The sequence below is a fragment of the Lytechinus pictus genome, chromosome 9, assembly GCF_037042905.1.
Source record: "Lytechinus pictus isolate F3 Inbred chromosome 9, Lp3.0, whole genome shotgun sequence".
NCBI lineage: Eukaryota > Metazoa > Echinodermata > Echinoidea > Temnopleuroida > Toxopneustidae > Lytechinus > Lytechinus pictus.
Genome location: NC_087253.1, coordinates 22597840 through 22624610, shown reverse-complemented (window position 1 = coordinate 22624610; position 26771 = coordinate 22597840). Strand labels below are relative to the sequence as shown.

The 26771-nt window shown below is 37.1% G+C and overlaps 1 protein-coding gene across 1 annotated transcript; it reads left to right on the top strand.

The window, feature by feature from the left end:
* The first annotated feature begins 320 nt into the window (after nucleotides 1-320).
* LOC129268564 (uncharacterized) lies at nucleotides 321-26771 on the top strand. The gene is made up of 8 exons (XM_064104413.1): nucleotides 321-366; nucleotides 5012-5185; nucleotides 15640-16206; nucleotides 17249-17451; nucleotides 17977-18171; nucleotides 19527-19698; nucleotides 20304-20536; nucleotides 23460-26771. Exons 1-8 carry the CDS (start codon nucleotides 321-323, stop codon nucleotides 23499-23501), a joined length of 1632 nt encoding a protein of 543 aa, XP_063960483.1. The 3' UTR covers nucleotides 23502-26771.

Here is a 26771-nt window from a genome sequence, read left to right as displayed (position 1 = left end):
GAATCCCTAACAGAACTGCCAAAGTGCATATTTTCTTAAGGTGCGTTACGGATGTTAAAGCTGTATAGTCATACATTTCATTTTTTAAGAATAGTCCTTTATTTCCGTGTAATACAGGAAACACATATGATTATTCCCTATCAATTATTTATTGATGAATATCACTCTACTTGCAGACACATTATCACATAATATCATTCAGTTTGAAAGGGAGAAAAAACTTGTGGCAGTCTTCGTTACGGAGGTTAAAATGAATTTGGGACAAAGTTAAAAGTGAAATTAATCACAAACGGATCATTAAGTACTAGGATAAGCGCAGTATGTCAGACGTTTACACCAAGCTGCCCTCACCAGACATTAATGTAGGTAAGAAATACAGACTACTTAAGAAAGAGAATGATAGTAAAATCTAAAACTGACCCGAGACAGCGTCGATTCTAACAAAAAGCAAAAATAAAAGGCTTTTGTAAAAAAATTAGAGCTTTATTAGTCACTGGTTGCATATGCTTTGTGGAGCTAGTCTATTATTGTCCTTTTCTTGATAATATTTTTGTAGAAAATGTTCAGGGTTGTGAAGCTAGCGGCCATAAGATAGTCGAGACACGGTTTTTGTGAATTGTAACATTTTTTTGAGAATGACCCTGCAAGCTGTTTCTTAAAGTTGTTCATAAGTTCTGCATGACTTTGCATACTCTGGGACTTGTTCTGCAGTGCTACGTTAGATTTTCGGTCACTTCAATCCTCATCAACCATTAAACAGATGGAAAATATAAATACCTATTATTATTAAAATATGATCTATGGAGATACATGTATATGCTAGTTCAAAGCCAGTAATGTCAGCTCATTGGGCCAAACTGTGCGTTTTGAAATGCGTACATTCTGCCTTTGAAAATTTAACCTAAATGCAGCCCCTGAAGACACTTAGTACGAGGCGTCATTAAGCAAGTGGCAAGCTCTTGTATTACTTCCACGTGGCAACAACTGTTGTAGTCATCTGTTTAGGGATTATGTTTGGTATTCGGAGAATCATTAAAATCTGCCTTTGTAATGATTACATGTCTGATTTGTTGGCAGAAAATTTATTTTGCAAAGATTGTTCGCAGGCAAGTAGGAATATGACGACCAGGGAAATTTCCTTTTAGCACTTAAAGAGGCGCTTTTCTGATATCGCTTTAAAAGCAAAATGCATGTTTTAGATTGTGTAGTGTCAAAATGCATTGATGACTGTTGGATCACACTTCGTCCATTATTTTTTTGAAAATATGGATTTTTTCTAATATCATTACCTTCTACACCTGGGTGGAGAGTAGCAAATTCCTTGCTAAAGGATGCGAGTGCTGCAGTGGGATTTGAACCCCAGACCCAGTGGTTCAATATGCAGAAACTTCTCCTCTGAATCAAAACTCACTAGATTAATAGTGTTAGATTTATTGAAAATTAATATTGCTTTTAAATATTCATGAGGTACCCAAAACTTCTTTTCAGAAGTCTTTGCACTCGACACTTAATGTAGCATAATTATCCTGCCTTTAGCTGGGGAATAAATTTCTGCTGTTACCCATGTACATGTGCCACACCATATGAATTTATTGTTGGACGAAATTACAAGTACACCATAGCTGAGATTTGAACCTACAACATTCTGTTTCAAAGTCCAGAGACTAATCCACTGGGCCACAACGCTCCCTCCACAAGACTGCATGCAGGCTTTGAGACGGTGAATTGCCAATTCGTCTACTGCCAACTCGTCCACTTACAATGTACCACATTTAGTGTAATGCTATTCCGTCCATCAACATTTCGTCTAACAACCATTTAGTCCAATAACCATTTGGTCCAATCATCACTTCGACTAATCACCATTTCATCTATTACCATTTCGTCTAATAATCAGTTGGTCTAATACCCATTTTCTTTTCATTAATTTTGCACAATTAACACTTAAGTTTAATTGGACCAAATGGTACATGGAATAAATGGCTATTGGACCAACTGGTTATTTGACGGAATGGCATTAGACTATGAAAGTAGACCATGTGGTGAGTAAACGAACTGATGATAGACCAAATGGAATTAGACGAGTTGGCAATTGGATGAATCGGCATTAGACAAATTGGAAATAAACCTTTAAGACCACTCCCTTTAAACTGAAGCGGTGGTTAAAGGACAAGTCCACCTCAACAAAAAGTTGATTTGAAAAAGAGGAGAAAAATCCTACTAGCAAAACACTGAAAATTTCATCAAAATCGGATGCGAAATAAGAAAGTTATGACATTTTAAAGTTTCGCTTAATTTCACAAAACAGTTATATGCACATCCTGGTCGGTATGCAAATTGGCAGACTGATGACGTCACCCACTCACTATTTCTTTTGTATTTTATTATATGAAATATGAAATATTCTAATTTTCTCCTCCTTTTCAAGTGAAACAAACTTTTATTTTTCCTGAACATGTGGAATTACCATCATTTTAACAGTTTATGGTTAAGTTAAGTTGGTGCTTATTGTCAAATCTGTAAAAATTGAAAAATTGTATTATTCAAACAATAAAAAACAAAAGAAATAGTGAGTGATGGACATCTTCGACTCTCTCATTTGCATATCGCTGAGTTGTGCATTTAACTGTTTTGTGAAAAATAAGCAAAACTTAAAAATGTCATAACTTTCTTATTTTAAATCCGATTTCGTTGAAATTTGCAGCGTTATGTTTGTTTCATTTTTCTCTATCGATTAAAATCAACAATTTTCTTGGGTGGACTTGACCTTTAACTTCCCTCATCACTTGAATGGTTTCTGTTTAGACCAGTGGGTTATTCAAAGTGAACAATCCCGTAAGCACTTGTATCTGTAATACTCACAAAAAACACATTTACCACACAAAGGAAATGCAACTTCCTGCTTAGTATCGAGCTTTAGAAAAAATTAAGCTATTAATACTAGTTAACCAGGAAAATAACAAGTGATCTACTCTCGAAATTGGCTCTGTTTGGGGATTATGTGACACCATGTGGTTTGCAAAGTGAACACACATACATGTACATGTAGGAGACTTCTGTCCAGCCTCAGTCATACTTTAACTATGCAGGGAAAAAAAATTACATGGGGGCTCAGGGTGATTTGCGCCCCCAAAGTGCACTATTAAACAGCCCTGGAAAAATTCCCAATCACTGCAATGCTGAAGCTACCCAATGTACAGCAGATTTAGGCAATACTGTACGTTATGAGAAGAATTAGCCCCTCAAAAAAATACTTTGCCTTTCACTACCACGACTACAGCCTGACAACTACATGTACTTGTAGGGCCTCGGGGGGGGGGGGGGCACTCAATGTGTTATGGGACATGCCACTTGCTGATCCCCTTTTCAAGCCTCGAATTCCATTCTATAGACACCAGGTTCCACTCAACAGCTGCCCAGCCCTGCCCCAAAACCCCCATTATGAAACTTATGTTCACTGAGAATGTGCTGCTCTGACGATTCCCCTCTCAAAACTTGATTTCCATTATCTAGATACCAGTTCCACTCAAAAGCTCCTCAACCCTTCTCCGAAAACCCCCATTGTGAAACTCATACTGGTTGCAAAGCGCTATAGGGGAGGGGCGTGGGCGGGTAAGGTTTAATGCACTAATGACATAAGAAAATCAACATAGTTTGTTTGTACGGTATGTAAAACTTGGCATAAGGCTTGTCAACTGACTAACTTAATTATGGAAAGTGAGGCAGTGTTTATCAATGTTTATCTGTGTAATGGTAGCATAACAGTATACAGAATCAAGGAAGCTGATTAATTACTAAAAATAACACATTTGAAATAAGAATCAAGAAAGAAACCGTGTTGAAGTACATGAGTGAACTGTATTTTCAATAAGCGCAGCAGGGATACATTGCTTGGGGGCTTGTTAAATGTCACTTGCCACAATTTTTTAAAGCTTTTTTTCTGACATTATACATATAAAAGTCTGTTTGTTTTATTTTCACCATGCATATAAAGAAACAAAAAATAAATTGACAGGATATACATGTAGTGTAACATTAATAATGAATTAGAAGGATGTAAAAATGAAGTCATCAAACATAAATTGTTACTCATAATCAGATGATTTGGCGATGTTTTGAGGTTAATGTTCTCCGTCTTCCTATTATATTTGATCAATGGAAATGAGTCATAAAATATGAAACTAATTGTGATATCCTCATCCATCTATTACATGTACATCAAAATTTCCTATTTTGTTATGATAAATCAATATTTTTCAGATGACTAATTCATTTAGAGTAATAATATTCATTTTATGAAAATCCAGATGAACTAAAAAAAATACAAGAACACATCGATCTGTTTTTAATCAAGAATTATTAGTAACAAAAGACCTTTTAGCCAGTGAAGTTGAATTGAATATCACAGGCATTTATGCAGTATAGCACCATCAGTGCATTCAATGAATTACTCCTGTCGGGTACCCACTCTCCTCTCCTGGGTTGAGCGCAGCTCAGTTTGGGTAAATTTCATGCTGAAGGAAAACATGCCATGACTAGTAGTTAGACTCATGACTGCATGTCCATGTAGTGTCAGAACCACCAGGCCAAACCTTATGGAAATATGAATTTCCAATATATTAATGAGTTATTTTCTTCTATTTTAGGGCATGTACAGGAATCTGAAGATATAAAAAGATGTATGAAGGTTTAGAAGGTCCTGGGTTCGAATCCCAGCAATGGCGCAAATTTCCTTCCTCACCACATCTTGCTACATGCAACCCAGGCAAGATAAAATGTATACCTGGCAAGAATTTATTGCTTTTCTTTTGGCGTGAAATACTTGTGTGGAGTAAATGGCTCACCTAGCTAAAGCAAGGATAGTATTGCAAGTCACTTTGGAAAGGCCTACATGTAGAGATGTTAAATATTAAATGGTACATAATGTGTGTTATACAAGAACGGAATATTATTATCATAATCATTTAAATCATGAAATATGTTTATTTCTATATTTCTTAGACTAAAACAGGTACTGCCCTCCACGAAGCGGCGGTGTTTGGGAAGATCGATGTCGTCAGGGTACTCCTAGAGGCCAGGCCGTCGATCGACGTCGAGATCGAGGATGGGCACAGTGAAACGGCACTACAGAAGATCGAATCACATTCGTCCAAAGTCTCTCAAGAAATATCAAAGATGATTATGGGTAAAGAAATGTTTTGATAATCCCCCTTCTCCTGAAATTGACATTTACCCTTAAAGTCCAAACATTACCTAATCTATAGACAACCACTTTTTATATTATTAAAGTTTAATGAAAAAATGAAAAATCAACAGGTACTTGGCTATGGAGGATTATCATATTGTTACTGGGGGTGTTGAGAATTGTCACAGCACCCCTAGTAACAATAGATAATCCTCCACGACCAGGCCCTGTCTAATAAAGAGTTGCGATTGATCCCATCAAACACAACTATGGACGGCCAGGAATGTCACCATCTAACATGCAAATTTGTTCAAAATATTTCCTAGATACGATGTATATTCATACATTCATCGTTCTCTTGAAAACTCAGTGTGATTCTCTTTGTTTATTGATAAGGAAATTGTGCATATTTCCTGTAGAAAAAAATTATGGTGTGGATGGATTTCCATACAGTTAAGATTCATTGGATCAATCGTAACTCTTTGTACGACGGGGCCCTGGTGTCTGAAAATTAATGAATTTAACTTAAAGGGGAATGAAACCTTTGAAATAAGTAGGCTTGTGTCGAAACAGAAAAATCAAAGAAACAGATCAACGAAAGTTTGAGAAAAATCGGACAAACATTGAGAAAGTTATGAGCATTTGAATATTGCAATCACTAATGCTTTGGAGATCCTCCCATTGGCAATGCGACAAGGATGTGTGATGTCACATGTGAACAACTTTCCCTTTGATGGACTATAAAATATCCCCAAAATGTCTCTTTTTGCTTTTTCTTATGGTGATACAAACTCTTTATCCATGACGTATTCTTTGAAAATCTGTATTACATGCCCTCCTATAAAAAGAATGTCATGATCTACTGATAGATGTGATAAAAGAGGCAATTTAAGTGAAATATATACTAAAGTAATGGGGAAAGTTGTTCACAAGTGACATTACACATCTTTGTTGCATTGCCAATGTGAGGATCTCCATAGCATTAGTGATCACAATATTCAAATGCTCATAACTATCTCATTATTTGTCCTATTTTTCTCAAACTTTCGCTGATCTGTTTCTTTGATTTTTCTGTTTTCACACAAGCTATCTTGTTCTGAAGGTTTCATTCTCCTTTAACAATTTATATTTGAGCTAAAATGTGAATCCTGCACTGGATCCATGGTTTGAGAGAGACATGCCTATTTCCCTCTTCAACCTCCCCCCCCCCCCTTTGATGCCTTTATTATTGTGTGAAAAGGAATGGGATGTAATGAATAGTGGTTTTATGCAACAGGTAGCAAGACTGGGAAAAACTGATCAAGCTTGACATCTGTTCCTACTGTCACCAGTAAATCTGTTATTCAATCAAGCGTTAGTTTCTAATGTTATATTTCATAGAGAGTTTCTGATTAACATTGTATAATGTATAGTGTTCATGCCTTTAAAGTATAGTCTGCAAGCAAAGACCCTGATTGAAACCATGATCAAAAAGTGGGTCTTCACACAAGACTAGTATCTTATAATATTTACTGTTTAAGAGGGCTTTAAGTACACAAGGCATTATAGGCTGCATATTCAGACCATTTAACTCGACTGAAAGGTTTGCACAGCAGACTAGTCTGCAGGCAAAGACCATGATTGAAACTTTGATCAACGAGTTGGTCTTGAGAGAGGATTGGACAACTACCTTCTGTTAACCTTCTCTGCACAAGTCAGGGACATAAGGCTGAATGCCCTGATTGAAACTTTGATCAACGAGTTGGTCTTGAGACAGGATTGCACAAATATCTTCTATTTACCTTCTCTGCACAAGTCAGGGACATATGTGTAAGGCTGCATATTCAGACTTCGTTCCTTGAGTGGAGAGTTTGCACAGCCAACTGCATATTTCCAGCACCTGACCAAAATCATGTGCCACGTCTTTTCTGCAGGATACCTACTCAGCTTCTCTCACAAAGGCATTCCTGCATTCCCCATTGTTTTGAGTATGCTGGAATGTAAACTGTTGATTCGGCTATTGCCAACTCGTCCACTCATCACATGGTCTACCTTCATTTAGCCTAATGCCATTCCATCCAACATTTCATCCATCAGCCATTTGGTCCACTAACCATTTGGTCCAATAATCACTTCGTCTAATCACCAGTTCGTCTATGACCATTTTGTCTCATAACCAATTGGTCTAATACCCATTTTCGTTTCATTCATTTTGTCCATTTAGACCAAATGTTATATGGACTAATTATTGGACCAACTGGTTATTAGACGAAATGATGAGTAGACTTAATGGCAATTAGACAATGTGGATAGTGGATGAACTGATGGTAGACCAAATGATAGTAGACGAGTTGGTATTTGGCGAATTGGCATTAGACCAATTCAGGGGCAGATCCAAGATTTTCCAAAAGGGGGGGGGGGGCAAATTTTTTGGAGGAAATGACAAGCCCCCCCCATAAAGGTTTTCAATGACAAATTAAGGATATATCGTACCCAAAAAAATTTGACAAGTAAAAAAAAAAGGTCTTCAATTACAAGAGGGGGCAAACCTCTGTTTTCATGGCATTTTTACATTACAAATTTTTAATTTTGCTTCTCAAACGGAGGGGCATGTGCCCCCCCCTGGATCTGTGCCTGGACCAATTGAAAATAAACCTGCTGGAATGGGAGTATTTCAAGTAAAAAGACACTGAGTGAGATTCCTACTCACTATTTCTCACAGCAGCTTTCACTCATTCCCCATTGTCTTTTTTTTCTTCTGTATGCTGGAATTGGAGGATTTTCATGTAAAACAACAGCACTGAATGGGATTGCCACTCAGCAATTGTTTTGTGTGTGCTTGAATGGGATGGTCACAAAATAAAAGACGCTGAGCAAATTTACTCCACAGCGGCTCTCCCTTCATTCGCTGTTGTTTTATGTATGCTGGAATGGGAGGAGTAGAAGTGAGGGATGATAAAAGTGGGAATCTTTGGGAGCATTTCATCAACATTTTTCATCTGAAAATCTGACAACTTTCCTAGATTTTGATTGGCTGAGACACTCATGGTAACTGTCGAATAAAACAAGACTTGTCAGAAAAAACATCTGACAGGTCCTTTCATGTACATGTAACACTCCCCTGGTAAACATCTTTCATATTAGGCTTTCCCACATTCTGGAATGGGAAAATTAGAAGTAAAACTAAGAGATGCCGAGAAGGGTTCCTACTCAGCGTCTTTCAAAGAAACATTACCTCATTGTTTTCTGTTTGCTGAAATGGGAAGATTAAAAACAGTAAAGACACTGAGCGAGATTCTCCCTCTGTGCCTTTCATAGCAGCTTTCCTGCAATTCCCCATTGTGTTGCCAATGGCGAATGGGTGGATTACAAATGAAAAGACGCTGAGCAGGAATTCCACTCAGCATCTCTCATAGCAACCTTCATGCATTCTCCATCGTTTTGTGTATGCTGCAATGAGAGGATTTATAGTGGAAAGTTGCAGAAGAATCTTACCCCGCACTTTTTGTAGCTCTTTCCTGGCATCCCCCATGAAGTGAAAAGACACTTGGTGAGATTTTGCTAAAGACACAATAGCTTGGACTTTTACAGTAGACCTGTGCTTTAAAGACATAAGTCTGTCTACCCCTCTTAATAACGTACGTGTATGCATCATACAGTGGCATGATGCTGTAGATACTATAAGTGGCAAACCATGCATAACTATGATGAGCAGCTGTTGCTTTTTGGAAGGACATTTTTGGAGAATACTCTCGGCTGCTTTTTCAATCAAGCGTTTTTGTTGGGAAAATCAGTATTAAAGTGTGAACGAGTCAAGATGAGTTGCATATAGCGTGTTACTATAGATAGCTTGTAGACATGGAATAACATGTTCTATGTCTGATCGTGCTTGGCAGCTGTTCACACCGTCTCCGCTCTCACGTCTCATTGTCTGATCTCATTCACACCATGACTGATAACATCCAAAATAAAACGTTCTAGTGCAGAGTGCAAGGACAGATAATTCATAAAGGCTCAAATTTGAAAACTGTCAGTGTGAAGTGTTGTGGCCTGGTAGATTAGTCCCCAGACTTTGATGAGAGTGTTCTGGGTTCAAATCTTAGCCATTGCGTGATTTCCTTCTTTGTGGGCGCGTTGTGGTCTAGTGGTTCTGACAATCGCCTTACAAACAGAGGCTCGTGGGTTTGAATCCTAGCCATGGCGTGTTTTCCTTCAGCAAGAAACTTATCCACACTGTGCTGCACTCAACCCAGGTGAGGTGAACGGGTACCCGTCAGTAATTCCTTGCAAGCATGCACTGAGCACCGGTGATGGTAGCTCGAGCTACAGCCGGGATAATAATAGCAAGCGCTTTGTATCCACAGGCATAAAGCTCAATATTAATCCAGCTATAATTATTATTTGAGAAATATATCCATGTTCTGTTGTACATACTCGACCAAGGTGAGGTAGTGGGGTATCAAATAGTAATTCATTCTTTGAAATGCTGATGGGCTTAAATGGGAAGTACACCCTGACAAAAAGTTGTCGTAATAGCAGAGGAAATAATAAAAAGTATCGGTGAAGGTTCGAGGAAAATCTATCAAAGATGAAGAAAGTTATTAGAATTTAAATTTTTTTTATTTGTGATGTCATAAACGAGCAGCTGCCCCAAATGTTATGTAATATGAAATGCAGAAATTTAATTTTTTGATAGTTTGTGATGACTTATACTTTATTTTCTTTTTAATGATCGCTTGTTAAATGATTTTTGTATCATATGCTGAAGGTACAATAAAAACAATTAAAAATTTTCTGAGAAAATGACACATTTCAATAATTTTTTACCAGTTTATACAGTGCGTCCCAGAAAAAACGAAACCGAGATTTAGCGATGATATATCATAACTTAATCATAAATACAATAGACAAATGACCTGCCAATGTAAAGCTTAGAATCTCCTCTTTCATCTGATATTACTTAGATTATTCCTCATTCACGCATGAGTGAGCAAAAACAATTTGAAGAAAGGATATCAAAAACTCATTTGGCGGGGGGTGTCTGAATTTCAAAAAGAAAATCACATGCCTAAAAAGTTCAATATCTGCTCTTTTATTTGATACCTTAATCACAGAAAATGGTCAAGAAGTAAAAAAGTTATGTTCCCTCGAAACAATGCTTGTATTTCCATAATTTCATTAAATAAACGTGTTTTCACCGGTTTCCCACAGAAGCTATCGCATGGTTAACAAAAGACTTAATGCATGGCTGATCGTCAACAAAACAGAGTGTCGAGTGAGTCTGAACGCTAGCCTGTAAAACCTCTTCATTTTATGAAATTATTGAAATTCAAGCCTTATTTCAAATAACCAGAACTTTGTTATTTCTAGACCATTTTCTGCAATTGAGGTATCAAATTAAAGAGCAGATATTGAACTTTTGAAAAATGTGGTTTTCTTTTTGAAACCCAGATAGAGCCCGCCAAGTGACTTTTTGGTATCCCCTCTTCAAATTGTTTTTGCTCACTCATGCGTGAATGAAGAATAATCTTAGTAATTTCAGATGAAAGAGGAGATTCTAAGCTTTACAATGGTAGGTCATTTGTCTATTGTATTTGTGATTAAGTTATGATAAATCATCGCTAAATCTCGGTTTCGTTTTTTCTGGGACGCACTGTATATAGGAAGCTGCTCGCATAGGACGTCACAAATCAAATGATTAAAATTCTAATAACTTTAATTCTTTGATGGATTTTCCTCAAACCTTCGCCAATATTTTTTATCATTTTTCTGCTAATTTTTCAATAAATTTTTGTCAGGGTAAACTATTCCTTTAAGTCAGGGTAATGACATCCAAGACAATTCCCATCGGAAGCGCATAGAGAAATTAAATAGTGCATGATATGCTCTATAAAAGAACTGAATATAGTATCATTATTATTAACAAGACTCAAAATGCAAATATTATTCCACTTTCTAATAGTAACTACTAAGGCCCCAGACGTCATGGTGCAGGTACAGGACAATCCAAGACTTAGAGAGTGCAGTGTATTTTGTAAGACAGAAGAGATAAAGAGAAGTAAAAGACATTTAATAAAAGAAAGTGAAGACTAAAAAAAGTGCTAAGAGTCAAAGAACATTAAGGGTCCAATTTTCATACTTGATCAGTGGACAGCCCCCTAATCCCCTGACGTTCAAGTTCACGAAAATCAAAATGGTCGCACTTAATATCCTCTTGCTTTCAATTGCTTGGAGTAGACACGGTTAGGAAGGAAAAAATGTTTTGGTTTAGTGACTCAGCTGCCAACGCTGGAGTTGGTTGGCCTTCTTTTAGCTAAAGTTCATCAACGCAAGGGACATGAACCTTTTAACGAAGATCAGGTTTGGTGGCTTGACAGTTCATGGTACTCCTCAGCGTCTCCCCCTAGTCTGCAGGCACAGACCCTGATTGAAACTGATCAACAAGTGGGTCTCCACACAAAGACTAGCACATACATGTACATTGTATAAAACTTGCTGTTTCAATTCAGTGAGAGAGCTTTCATTACACAAGGCATTAATACTTAGGCTGCACATTCAGACCCTAAACTCAACTGAAGGGTTAGCTCAGGAGAGAACCCGCTATAGGCTCCCACCCACCCCCTCCAGGCCATTTCCCCGTAATACTGGCATTAGATATCTGATGGAACTTCTGTAAACATGCTTTTCTGTCATGTGCATTTCTATGTCAGCTTTTTTGTGCATCATAGAAGCTGTAAACCTGACTCTTGTTTTGTTTATAAATTGGAGACCTGTTATGAGAATGGCCTATTCCCTGTTTCTCTAGTCATTCATTTTTGGTAATGGGAGAACTGAAAGCAAAAAGACCAATGATCTATTCACTTTCTCAAGTCATTCATTTGTTTTGATGTAAGGTAATGGGCATGGCTAGTCTACAATGTTGACAGCTGATGTTAAAGTCCATTTACAGTATTAACTGTTTTGGCATCGACATGAATATTGATCTGAAGAAACTTTAAAATTTGTCAGATTGTACTTCTTGATATAAAAGATTTGTGTCTGCAATTAATAATAATGGTATTATACTGATATAGGATTTGTAAAGCCCACGTATCCAACTTGTTAAGTGCTCAAGGTGCTCCTATGTTACCCCGGATGAGCTAGTCTACTGACTTTTTTTATTAGGAATTACTTCCTGCCAGTACCCCTTTTAAATATATCTCACCTGGGTTGAGTGCAGCACGATATGGGTAAATTTCTTGGTGAAGGTAATCACGCCATGGCTGGAAATCAAACCCACGTCCCTCAGATCGAAAGACATAGTCTTTACCACGTGACCATAATGCCTCCAAATTACACTCAAATGAATTTTTTTTGTATATTTCAAAGGTACAGTACAGTCAGCAACCAAACGTTTTGACCCATTGCAAATTGACTCCTGCCTTCTCTTTTATAGTAGAATACTCGGCATGCATTATTCCTAATGATTGGTCAGTCCTCACTAGCAATTATATCTTGAAACATGATACGGATACATGTAGGTGTATCTTTGCTCGGTCAAACATTGATCAGCAGGGAAAAAATTACATGGTGGTTTGGGGCAATTTAGCCCCTGAATTGCTCAAGAGAGCCCTGGAAAAATGAAAAAAAAAGAGCCCTGAAATCCCCATTCTTTATAATGTTACTTTAAAGCTGATGTAATGTGGCAGATTTAGAAAATAAGTTGTGAAAAGTGCCCCCCCCCCCAAAAAAAAAAGAGAGAGAATAATTTCATACCTGTTGATCTGTATTACGTCCAGCCTATTTTTGGTCCTCATTTTTGTACTATTCAAGTTGGAAACATTCTATTGTTTTCTCCTATTGCTACTCACTTGTTTTATACTATGTTGATACTAATATGTCTTGCACTGTAAAGTGCATGAGAGAGCTTTTTCAATTATGCGCATAATAAATTAATCTTTAATATTATTATTATTTAAAGCAGTAAACTTACAATTGTGTTTGAGGGCTTTAAGACCAAAATGGGAGATACATGTAGCCTGAAACATCAGAAACTACAGTACAAAACTGGAAGTCTTGAATAATGATTGATGTATATCCAAGTCATTTTGTCCATACATGTACAGTGCACATGTATGTATTTATGACCCCCAAAGTGACAAGCTGAAGCAAAACAAAATTATTTCAATCATATTTCATGTCTTATCAAATCTTAAATTTGCCTTTAACATCTGAAACCACATGTACTCTGTAAAAAACTGAACGTCTTGGTTATAAACAGTGTATGATTGATATACATTTTACATGTATTAAATCAGGGAATAAATGACATGGATGCTGGAGGTGATTTAGTCCCCGAAATGCTCAAACGAGCCCTGGAAACTGAAAAAGAAGTCCTGGAAATCCCCATTCATCACAATTTGAAAGCTTATTTAATGTTGCAGATTGAGGTAGTAACTTGTGAAAAATAGCCTCCCCCAAAAAAGAAAAATTGTTGTGTTTGATTCTGCTATTGAGGAACCCCCATGACTAGCTTTAAAAATGAGTTAAGTTATATTTGAGGCTTCTGGAAACTGGAGTTGGCTTTTGACGTGGGAAACCACATGAACCGAGCATGATGACTGGGTTAAGAGTGTATGGTTGATAATATAGGTCATTTGATCTGTTAGTATTCATGGAGCCCCAAGTGACCTTTTCCTGTTTTTGAAAATCTCGCAGTCAGAGTTAGTGTTCAGGTTTTTCGAAGGCATTGTTTTTCACAGTATGGTGTCTTTCATGTGCAAAGTGTTGGGCAAAGTTGATAAAGAAACTATACTAGGTTGCCCATAAACAGTCAATGGGCAGCAACTCATTGATTGTTTGTTGTAGAAGGTTTTGTACGGTGATACCTTGAAGCTGCCTCAATGAGCATCCCTTATTGTAGAATAGTGAAGATGGGTTTAACCTCTTAAGGACGTTCCACAGTTAAAGTGAAATCCATGTCATTTTCACCAAACTTTGCACATAGATACCTTAGAACCTTAATATTCGAAATACGCAAAAATTAACATAGGTCCATGTGCTTGATTTTTTGCTGTAGAGCTTCAAAGTTCACCCAAATTGATGTTCTTAAGTACTGCGCATTCAAAAGAATTTGGCATTTTTAGACCTCGCAAGAATACTACAATGAGTTTAAACCTCTATTACTCAGTCAAAATACATGAAAAAGTCATCAAATTTCGCAAGAGAGTTAGTAATTGTATCGTTAGAATGGAGAATCTATTTATGGTGCTATTTGTTTGCAACTTTAAGTCTAACAGCACAGTCAGTTCTTAAAAATGGCGTAAAAGATAACAAAAACCCAATCTCAAAAATGTGAAATTTCAATAACAGACTACAAAAGTACAATAAATGCTGCACTTTATTCAAAATCCATGTCATTTTCACCAAAATTTGCAAGGTTGTAGAGGAAGCTATACCTAAGAGGTGCAAACATTACAAAATAGGGGTTCATGTGCTTGTTTTCAAACTATCAGCATTTTTATTAGTGCAAATGTGCTTTTTAAAACACCAAAAATGCGCCAAATGCTTTGTATCTATGTGAAGAAAAATCAAAACCACTCTACTATTTATTCAAACTCGGGGTCATATTCGTGATTCTTGGCAGTACTGCAGAGTAAAGTATTTTGAAATTGTAGAGATATTTTTAAATGATCCATGGAATAATTCCAGTTATTTAGCTTCATAAAATAACACATCGGATCTGCAATTAGGGTGCAGATGATGAGAAAAATCAACTCATACCCACAGCTAATTAATCACCTGTTCATCCACTGTGACGTCAGTGCGCAGAGTGTAAAATATGCGCAGATCATAATGCGCACAAACATAACTGGAACGTCCATAATTCTGTAATAAGGGCTGTAATTCAAAAAGTAAGAATAACGATCAATAAAATACATGATAAATTGTCAAAACAATGAATGACAGAAGAAGAGTTTTTCTTGTAAATTATAACGTTGGAAATGCTTTCCAAAAACAATGCCCAAAGATTTGGCATTACTGTACCTAAAGCTGATGGAAATCATACAAAAAATACATGAAGTGAAAGACCATCCTTTGTGCCTAAATTGATATCACACATACTAATGTTGGCATAAGTAATTAAGATAGTGACGCCTATAAACTTGTCTAATGTTTGTGCAAAATCATGCTTTGATCGAAACTTTTGCAGCTTAGAGTTGAGGAAAGAGGAGTGGACTCCTGTCACAAGGAAAACTTGGGTTTTGTTTTTATGAAGACTTATCATGGTAATAAAGTCACAGTTTCTAGAACAAGTTTACTGTTAATGGCAAATCAAATGAAATGGATTTCAGAAGGTTTAAATTTCAAATTTGTTATTATGACAAGTTTTATGAAACAGGTCCCTGGCCTGAAACAGACTAGTTAAATAGGGATAAAGTGTTTGTCTTCTATACTCATTTTGTCAGAATTAATGATTACTTTTATCTCCACAGCTCACATACGAGGGGAGCCCTTACCAAAGCCAATAGAATCATCTCCATCAACACCGATGACCGACAGCTCGGACTCTGATCCAAACAGCCCCCTTGCCTACAGCTACGTAACAAACTCTGCATCAAATCCATCCATCCGTCCCAACCCTGGCCTCGTTGCGCATGGCTTTGAGGTCATCGACCACGCTAACATTTATGACAACGTCCCCGAGGATCGGTCGGCGCTGTATGCCCGTCACTACCAGACACATGCAGAGCTTCGGAGCTCGTCACCGGAGGGCGTCCTGAGGCGAGGCGCGTCCAAACTGCAGCGGTCATCTCCACGCCGGTCATCACCACCAGACCAGGATCTGTACATAAATGTGACTCAGATCAATCAGCAGCTATCAAAGCTGATGCCGCCAAAGAAACCTCAAAGGAATTCTATCGGGATCTTGTTGGATCAGAACTCAAATGGTAACAGCCCCCAGATGGAGAGAAAACAGGATCAGGAGAGATCGGCTAGTCCCATGCATTTAGATGTGAGGGGGCCTCATTCAAGACAATCTAACACATTATCAAGCCAAGGTGAGATGAGCATTTTTGTCACTACCATGGCCATTGCTATTTGTTTGATTATTTACCCTGACGGTAGTGATCAATTTTCATTGAACATAACTAGGTCTTTTCAGATTCGGACTGCCCTCATTTAAAATAACCTTGTGAAAATCTATCAAATTTCCTCTGAATATTAATTTTGGTTCCGACCCACCTGCTCTTTTCATATTCAGACCTCCCAGAGTTCTCCTTGGAGTTAGCCTGCCCTTATTGAAAATAACATCAGGAATTTTTTTAATTTTTAGTAGATATTTCCAACCTTTCTCTACAGATTCGGAATACCAACATTGAAAATAACCTTTTGAAATTTCATTCACTTTCTCAAGTCATATATATTAATTTTTTTGAAATCCACTTATTCTCTTCAAATTCAGACTACCTACATTGAAAATAAAAAATGAAACGTGTGAAATTGCGTTTTTTCAATAAGGAATCAATTTTAACTTGTTGCTTACTGTATCCTGCAATTGCCATAGGTTTTGTACAGGGACTATGCGGTTTCAGTAGGTAACAGATTGATTTTCCCTCATACCTGAAAACCTGATCTGAAATCCACCTGTTAACTCAGGAATCGGACCACCAACATTGATAAAAGCATTTTAACACTTACCGTGTTTACATGCTGCATTGGCTCGCGATGCACACCTGAGAGCCGGTGCACACTCGCCTTTTTTTATGTGTGTCGCGATCAACTTGCACTGGCTCGCGATGCAGACATGGCAATTTTGCTCCGCCAGAATAGTAGGATCAGAACCATGAGCCGGTGCAGACACAGCAATTTTTCTCTGTGTAAACATGAAGCCGAGTCTGCACCGGCAATTAGCGCCCGTTTCATGATGTGAATTTTATCCACTGATCTGTGTTTTTGCCCCGCGAGCTGATTCTGATCCGTGAGCTCAGGCAGCGTGTAAACATAGTAATTGTGTTTCTTTTTCATCATATGAATATCTAAATCTTAAATCTATAAATATCTATCTTTATTCAAATCAACATCAACCCGTTATCTTTTCAGATTCTGACTGCCCTCCGCCGCTTCCCGACAGGAACTACTACGACCTTGATCAAGCGGGGGAGTACACGCAGCTCAGACGGGATGCCGTGCCACCGAAGCAACAACAGACACAACACCATCCACACCCGCCACAGCAGCCACCACCGAAGCAGCAACTCATGAAAGATCAAGATTACAGTACTGTCACTCCTCTCCAAGATTATGTAAGCGTTTGAACTACAAATTGCCACTTGGTCACTCCCGCTTGGTTTACAATAATTTTGTCAGGAATAGCCAGATATAATATCCAAGTAGTCAGTTAAAGTGAATAAAATGACCCCTGCAATCAAAATAGAAAAAAAAGAAATCAATATACATGTAAGCTATTTTTTGCAGTTCTTGCACTTGCTAAGCTCCACCCTTCGATAAAAGGGTATGACTTGACTGACGCATATGATGTCAATGCCAGACAGTCCTCGCTTTTGCTGTCATAGAGATCGTACACTTAATGATCTCAGCATATCATAAAATTGACGGAAATTCATAATTATGGGATTTGTCAGATTAAAATTATTCTTTAGGAAAACGTTTTCTTCTCATCATAGCTTAAAAACTCCTGGTAAAAACTGTGGGCAGATGATTTTTGTTACCAATATCGAGTTAATCTTTTATTGTATTAAATTGAATTATTATTCATAAGGTGTTAGATGTCTTACTTTTCATGTTAATAATCCCTTCATCCCTTGCAGGACATCATGAACGAAGGAGTAAGTAACACGTCAACAGAGGAAACCAGCGATGACACCCATGGGAGTCTCTATGAGACGCTCTCCAACGCTCAGAGCGGGGTAGTCACACCTGAGGTACCCTACCCCCCGTACGAGATGGGCTCGAAACCACCCCACCCCCAGGTCCAACTTCACATACATGAGCCAGATGATCATGTAAGTCAATCTGTCTAATGATAATAGTTTATTAATAAAATAATAATAATATAGGATTTATATTGCGCACGTATCCACCTTGTTAGGTGCTCAAGGCGCTCCTATATTACCCTGGCTGAGCTAGTCTACTGATTGCGGTGCTCACAGCTTTTTGAGGAATTACTTCCTGCCGATACCCATTTACATGTACCTCACCTTGGTTGAATTCAGCACAATGTCGGTAAATTTCTTGCTGAAGGAAAACATTTCATGGCTGGGTATCGAACCCACGTCCTTCAGATTGAAAAGACAAGTCTTAACCACTAGACCATGATGCCCCCACTAATGGTTATTGGTAAGGACCATAAGACAAGCATTTTACATATCTAAGCGCTCCAAAGACTTATCATTACCCCAGTCGTTGGATTCAATTGGTCATTCTTGCACACAGTGAAAGCACATCCTCCACTCCCTGGGGAGTATTCCATGTGAGGCGCTGACAAGGCCAAACAAGCTACAATGACTTTCTGATTCAACTTTGTACCCATCTAGCACCTGGGTGGAGAGTGACAAAGTGTCGATTGATGCCTTGCCTAAGGACAAAGACAAGTCAAAATATAAACTGCAAGTCCTAAATTTGCACTTTAGACAAATAAGAGCGCGAAGTGAAAAGAGGATGATGGAGCCTCTTTGCATGAGTGACTGGAGGTGCCGTTCGGGGGGAGAGGAATGCCGCGCAAGGAATTCTGTGTGTTATTGTCTTCGGTGTAGCCATTCATGTGGATGAATAGCAATAGATTAAAGGGATGTACCCCAGTTTTAGTAAACTGTTTGATTTGTGGAGGTGTGTTTGTTTCTATGTTAAGAAGTGAATGGGTATGCTTATAATAGACCAGTTCGTAGTTACTTCATGGACAATTTTGGTCAAATGACCTTTCATTTCTTTCATTATGATAGGCAGATTTCAAAGCAAGATATTACGTAAGCTTGCCTTACATAGCAGGATGAAAAAATCGAATAGACCAGGTGACTAGAATAGCACACCAATGAACCCTTTATGAAAGTATTTGTTGCATTCCCACTTTGAATGCACATCATAGCATGTTGCACAATGTACTTGGCAAACTGTGAAATATCAGTCGTTCGTGGACGCATTGTTTTTTTTTGTGGATGTAAATGAAAACCACAATTCAAAAGAATGTATGAATAATCAAGACATCAAAGTTAGTGCTTATCTTATTAGATTTTAAACCACCATGTCACTTTAGTACAAATGACCTTCCTCTGATCATGCATACATGTAGAATCTTTTGATCATGCGCAGAAAGGAACTACGAACTGGCTTATTCTATTAAATATAATTTCATTTTATACAGAATGATCTGGATAGCACCGGTGATGGTGGCGGTCAGCTTGATGACGAAGAAGAAGATCTTGATGCGTATGAGTTCTTGTCCAATGCAGTGACCGGTCATGGTCAGCCGAAACCTAAACCAAGGATAACCCCAACCAGTTCTTCCTCGTCTTCTGTGCCTTCTACCGATAGTGGTAATATTCTCTATTATACGACCTCTGAGACTGTAGAACTGTTATACGATTGGTTAAATTTTGATCACATGAAATTCTAGTCTGGCAGCATATGCCATTATTCGACTTCTACTCCAAAAACAAACTGGGGCATGTTTCATAACTTGATCCATATTTACTCAAATGGTCAAGATCATCATTAGAAATTACACATCAAGTTGAAAGTTGTTCCTTGTGATGTCAATGATCACATGAAAGTAAAAAATCAAATTTGGCCGATTTTTCAAGGTAAATGACACCTGCTTGCGGATTGTTCAGTGGATTGCTAGGCTAACCTCTAGAACACAGTGAGCAAAGCTGTGCAAATGGAAACAGTTTGCCACAAAACGGCTATAAATAGTGAGAGAAAACAGTCAGAAAACGGCAAGTTGCCAAGTGTGAACAGATTGGGGGAGGGGGCTGATTAAGCTCCCTCAACATTTTTTTGTGATAATTTTGTAACACTATTATATTTTATTTTTTCACTGAGACTTCATGATCCTTTTCATCTCATCTCACGCTTATCTTGACAGATAGGTTTTGTAATTGCTAAATTTTATTCTCTCTCTTGCTATATTTGTTTCCAGCCTCCGTCTCACATAGCAAGCCTAAGCCGCTCCCTCGACGGAACAAACCGGTCCCTGCCAGACGTTCCCCCGGGTCGATGAGCTCACAGCCCAGCACACCCTCAGAGGAACTGACCTCGTCGTCTGACCAATGGGGAGGTGCCTCGTCTGACCGTCCAACCACCCCTGACCAACCCCCACCGTCACCAAACACCGCTATGATGGGCATTCGAGCTAAACTTGGAGCATCTGAGGTGAGTCAATTTTCAATTTTATTTCATCATGGACCCATTTCATAAAGCTTGTTATAATCACAAATTTGCAATGATAGTTACAAGCTATTGAAATCGGCCAATCTGATTGGCCAAAAGTAAATTTATGATAGATGCTGTGCATTTGTTATTATAACTACTCTTTGTGAAATGGGGCCAAGGATTGTGCATTTGTGTGAAGGGTAATTCCATAAAATAATCAACCTTATTGTACATTGTAAAGTCCAACCTCCATTTTCTCGTACTTTTGCGTTGGATTTCTTCAACCGCGACAACCTGTGATCGTTCTGATAGCGGGTTTATCATAAGCTTGGCAAGAGCAGGGGCCCATTTCTTAAAGAGTTGCAACTGTTGTAACTTTGCCATTATGACAACTACCATGGCAACAGGGCTCAACAGCCAATCAAAATAAAGTTTACCATGGTAGTTGCCATAATGGCAAAGATACAACAGATGTAACTCTTTATGAGACGAGCCCCTGGACTGAAAGTCTGATCACCATTTATCTCAAGTCTTGTGTGATAGCTTTTGTTTTTTCGAGACAACCTGCGCTCGACACAAAGTTAGTACTCGTTCAGACAGCAGACTTATTATCATGATAAGAGCGGGACTGTATGTCTGACCACCATTTATCTCAAGTCTTATGTGATAGCTTTTGTTTACCTGCTACAACCCACATATGATATACATGTATGTTAGTGCCCGCGTTTTGACAGTGGATTTATCGTATCTTTGATGAGAGCTGGACTTTATATCTGACCTCTAGCTATCTCAATTCTCAATTTACATCCAATCTTCTCGAGGTACGTGTATGGTTGAGAGCTTTTCATATTTTTTACATGAATTACAGAAAACAGAGACAAATCATTCCATGAATTTCCCCACGTATGGGATCTTATGTAATGTACAAACTTTAATAGGGAATATCTCATAACGGGATTAGTAGTTACTTTTTTTTTTACACCTTGCTGTTCAAGTGATCTGAGGCCCTTGGTAGAAACAGTTACACTAAAGAAAAAGTTACTTTAAATTTCAAATGCATGCATCTGATTGGTTGAAAATTGAGTTGTGTTTGATTGTGACTCTTATGAATCTAGCCCCTGATGATGTTTAGTGTGATTGTGAAATGGTGATGCTTGGTGCTTGGAGGTGAGGTGTCTGTCTCATGTTCGTAAACCTGTCCTTCATATGACTTTGACCCTGTTCTCGGCTACTTTCTTGAACTGGTTTCCATTAAACCAGTGTAGGAAACCAGTTTGGGAGGTAACTTTGCGAGCATCCTCATCACCATCTCCTGAACTGGTTTCCAGAACCACTTTAAGTAAAGTGGTCTTGATGCTATGGGAACCCTCTCAGTTGAGTCGGTATTTTGTGTGAAATTTGAAACCAATCTGCACATAGTGTGTACTGAGAAGCGTGCCCAAAATGCACTCAACTCCCGTACTTCTGTGTGAAGATCGCTGCCAAAGAACGGTTGTGTCGACCTATGTTTAAACCAGTTTTAACGAGGCGGAGTGCTCTTGAAAACTACATTGGAGGTGGTTTTTCCAAACTGGTTTGGAAGACCACCTTAGATCACTTCTATGATGGCGTCGAGCGTTCCCACTGTGGCGTTTGTGACAAAATCAGTGTTGCAACTGAGCCAATGAGTGTACATTTGTATGTGAATTTGATTGCGCAAGCACCGATTACGATGCAGTTGTTGCCATCTGATTCAACTTCTGCGATTAAAGATGTAAAGACATCTTCACTATACCAAAGACACGCCTGTGTCGCCTGTTAGGCCCACCAGCCACCAGCTCTTTTTTATATTTCACCAACTTTCATCATTTGCACATGTTAGCAGTTAATACAAATCATTGAATTTGTCTTTATTTCCTTTGGATAGAGTTTAATGTAGCTAAATTCAGAAAAATTTAACCCCGATAAGGGTCTAGGATTAAGTTTGATTAAAATTTTTATTTCAGTTGATAACTGCTATCAAGGAAAATAGTTTAGTCCTGAATATATATATTTACAAGAGATATTGCTGATATGAGTACATTTATTTCAATTCAAATTTTCATGCCTTCTGCACAACAGGGGATGGCGATACTAATTCTAACACTGCAGGGCATGGGGCTTGCTTCACAAAACAACTTATTATGGTAACTTCTATGGTAACAGCACTCAGCAGCCAATCAAAATCAAGGTTTCCATGCTCTACCATAATATTTAAAGTTTTATAGTTGTAAGTCTTTATGAAACAGGCCCCTGATTTGCGTACAATCCAATTTCTTCTTAAAGGAGAAGAAAAAAAGAAAATGAGAGAAATAGATCAATGAGAGTTGGAATACAAATTTTATTTAAAGAGATATACTTTAAAGCTCAATTTTTTACTCCCAACGCAAAATCTCTGTCTCATTTTATGAGCACTGAGCTACACAACCGGTTTGTGCATAATTGGCGTATCGGTATATTTAGATTGGAGTACTTTCAGTTCTTGTCTTCCAAAAAAAAATGTAACAAATATGTTCATAAAAAGAACAGAAACTTGCGCACTTTAAATATAACATACTGTACATGTATGTTTTGGTTTGGTTATTGTTCAATTTTATTTCATGTTTTGAAAGTCTATTTTAGGAGTATATATCATCAACGTTAAGTGATCTATTTCTCTCGCTCTTGCTCACACAGCATTATATTCTGGCGGAATCTCTCTTAGCTATTAATTGGTACATTGCTTCTTGCTCACAAAAGTACCCGATGCGCTGGCACCTAACTCCATGTATGTTTGTCTGTGTCTCTTTGTTCCCCTATATCTGTCTGTCTCACCCGTTCACCTTCCCTGTGACGTCTGCAACCCTTCCTCTATCTGTCGCCCTCCACTGTCCGTTTACCTCTGGCTATGTTACCGTGGCAACAGCCCAGCTCCAATGCTCCGGTGGAAGGGAGTACGGACTGTTAAAGTAAGATCTGATCTTTTATTTTGCTTCATCTCACGGCGCTTGCTTTCTGACACCTCACCTAACCTCTCACTCTGCATCTTCCATACCAAACCTCACAGGATCTCGGATGATACTGTCCTTCCACTTCTTGCTGATATCATTTCTTTATTCTATTCGCATTTAACTACATACATGATGATATGACATTGGTTTAAAAAGATACCATCCACTTTTAATGAAAATTATGTTATCGGTAACAGATTATAATTCAGATAGGGACAACATAATCTGTATGTACCTACCCTTAATACAGGGTCTCAGTTGATACTGTTCTTCCTCCTCTTGTTGATATCATTTTGCTATTCTTTTTGGCTTTTAACTACAAACATGCAGTATGATGTGCTCGTTTTTAATTAAAAGACATCATGAAAACTGTGTACTAGTAATTCATAATAGATCATCATTCAGATGTAGCATACATGTACGTACCAAACTTACAGGTTCTCCAGACGATACTCCTCTTACACATCTTTTTTATATCAATTCTTTGAGTTTGGTTCTAACACATTTTCTTGTTACAGCAATTTAGTTATGTCACGACTAGTGATTTAGTCAGGTAGGGATTATACTTCCTTGCCAAACATCACATTATTTTATATGATGAATAAAGAGCTTGATTAAAAAAAAGATACAACATCCACATGTAATTATTGAAACATCAAGTCCACCCCAACAAAAAGTGGATTTGAATTAACAGAGAAAAGTCAAACTAGCATAATGCTGAACATTTCATTTGAAAGTTTAGCTTGTTTGAAAAAATGTTATATATGACGAGCCATCCCAAAATCAATAACAATAATTCACCCAAAATGAATTTTGAGATTTTTACTTAGCTTGAAAGACCACACACATCCTAAGCGTTTGTAATGATATATAGCTTTAATATAAAAATTGATGAACACAAGTACTTGATTGAATGCAGAAGAAATTCAACTTGAGCTTCAAAATCTTTAAGCATAATAGAGAAATTACATTGAGAGATTTTTTGCAACTCAGAGAGCTTGTTTCTATTAACAATTAATCATTTGGATGTATTGTATGATAATTGCAAACATATTTCTCTGCATTGTAATAAAAGTCTGAATTTGAATCATATCATTATTGATAGAAAAATGATTGCAATGCATGAAAGGGGAAGATCACCCTGAAGGAAAGTTTATTATAAAAATAAAAGAAAAGAGAAAATAATAAAAAATATTGGTGAAGGTTCGCTGAAAATCTATTAAAGATTACGAAAGTTATTAGAAACCAAATAATTGAAATTCTAATAACTTTTTAATTTTTTAAAAATATTTTTCTCAAACCTTTGACAATATTTTTGTTTCTGCTATTTTTACAATAAACTTTTTGTCAGGGTGAACTTTCCCTTTTAATGATGTTATGCAAATAACGGATTATGTATGATGTTAATTGCATATTTTGTAGCCATCTGCATGTAGCTATCATATGACATGTTCATTGTATGAACACTTTGAAAGTAATACATTACATTAGACAAAACACACAGAATAGAGATTATTTTGCACATGGAATGTTCAATGTAAAAGGACTTCAATCCTGAAAAAGATTAATTTTATCTGCTGCCATCTGGTGACATTATTCAGTACAGTCATCACAGCATCTTCTTTCAAAATTTATAGACCTAAATGTGTATACACCTGAATTTACTAAAATAAGTGTAAAGACAAAGTTGCTAATGGTGATTTGAAAAAAAATGTTTTCTTGTAATCAAGGAATTTTCTGATAAACTTACCTGCGTGAGGTTAACTGGCATAGCACCTAGAAATGTGATAGGTTAAAAATGTAGTTCTGAAGAATAATTTGTGAGGACTCTATAGGTGGGAGAGAGGGGTAAAATAAGATATTTAAAGTGGATTTGACGAGGTCAGAAAATAACAAGATGATGTGGGCGAAATACTGAGGGGACTTGTGCAATTTTTTTTTTTTTTTAAACAATTTTTTTTGTAAAGCTCATTAGATAAATTGCAGAATGCCCATGTACTTTATACAATTACTGTACAATCAGTATAATCTATCCATCTTCTCTTTCAAATAGTCTCATAAAAGAAAGGGAGCATAGATTTTTATTGCCTATAAAATGAGCAATCAATTTTCATGTGCATTATCATAACATTATATAGCTTGATTTGATTATAGCAATGTATGTACCATATCTTTGTACTGTTTAACTTATCTCAGTTTTATATATTTAGGATGCTTTTAGTATGATGGGGAAACTCATTTTCTCCCATGACTACCATTGCTACCTTGCTGTGAATACCTTAGATTCAAACCAGAGGCTTTAAAATTAGTCTGAAAAAATAATATTTGTATAAGGTTTTTTTATTTCAATTTAAGGTGAAGGAGAAAGGGAATAAATATTCATTTTTTTTTCAATTTAAAGGGGAGAAGAAAGGAAACAAGTCGTATATTAGATTTTAAGTAAGTTAATGAATTTACAATTTTGAATGTGAGCAACAATGTTTACACACAGTAGGTTGGGGCATTTCTTATACATGTATATCCATCAAAAATGTCATAGCCCTTTGAAGTTCATTTATGATTTGGTAAATGTTGCTGCATCCAAGGTCTGCTTCATGCTTCAGGAATATGATGTAATCGTTGTCAGGAATTTGTTTTTCAGATAAAGCCTATAAAATATTTTTTGGAAAATAACTCATTAATTTCGAGAAAGAATAAAAAAAAGTTTCAACAACAGTGTTGCCCAGTTGCCATACATGAACAATACAGAAATTACAATTTGATAATTGGTATTAGTTGGAAGAAAAAATGTGCCATTGCTGGGTAGTATGTTTGTGATCAAATTTTTTAAATACTTTTTTTTAATAATTAGAGGGCAAGTCTTTCCTGATATGAACTCGACCTTTGATAATAATAATAATAGAAACAGAAAAATAAGAGAAACATCATGATCTAAGTTTTTTTATACAAAAATCCATTAAATATTAGAGTTTCTGATGTGAAAAATGAACCCTTTGATGTCATATATTAAAGGTGAATACTATAAATTTCAATTTTTAAATCTATAATTTAAATTGCTGTTATGTGAGCATTCTCATCAAACATATTTCATTTGCTTGAGTGAAAAGAAAAATACATTTTGCAAATCATAATAAATCCTAAATATGAACCATAAAAAAAGGGAAAACAGAAATTTATTGAATGCATATTACATTGATATGGCAAAGCTGTTCGCATGTGAAGTCACC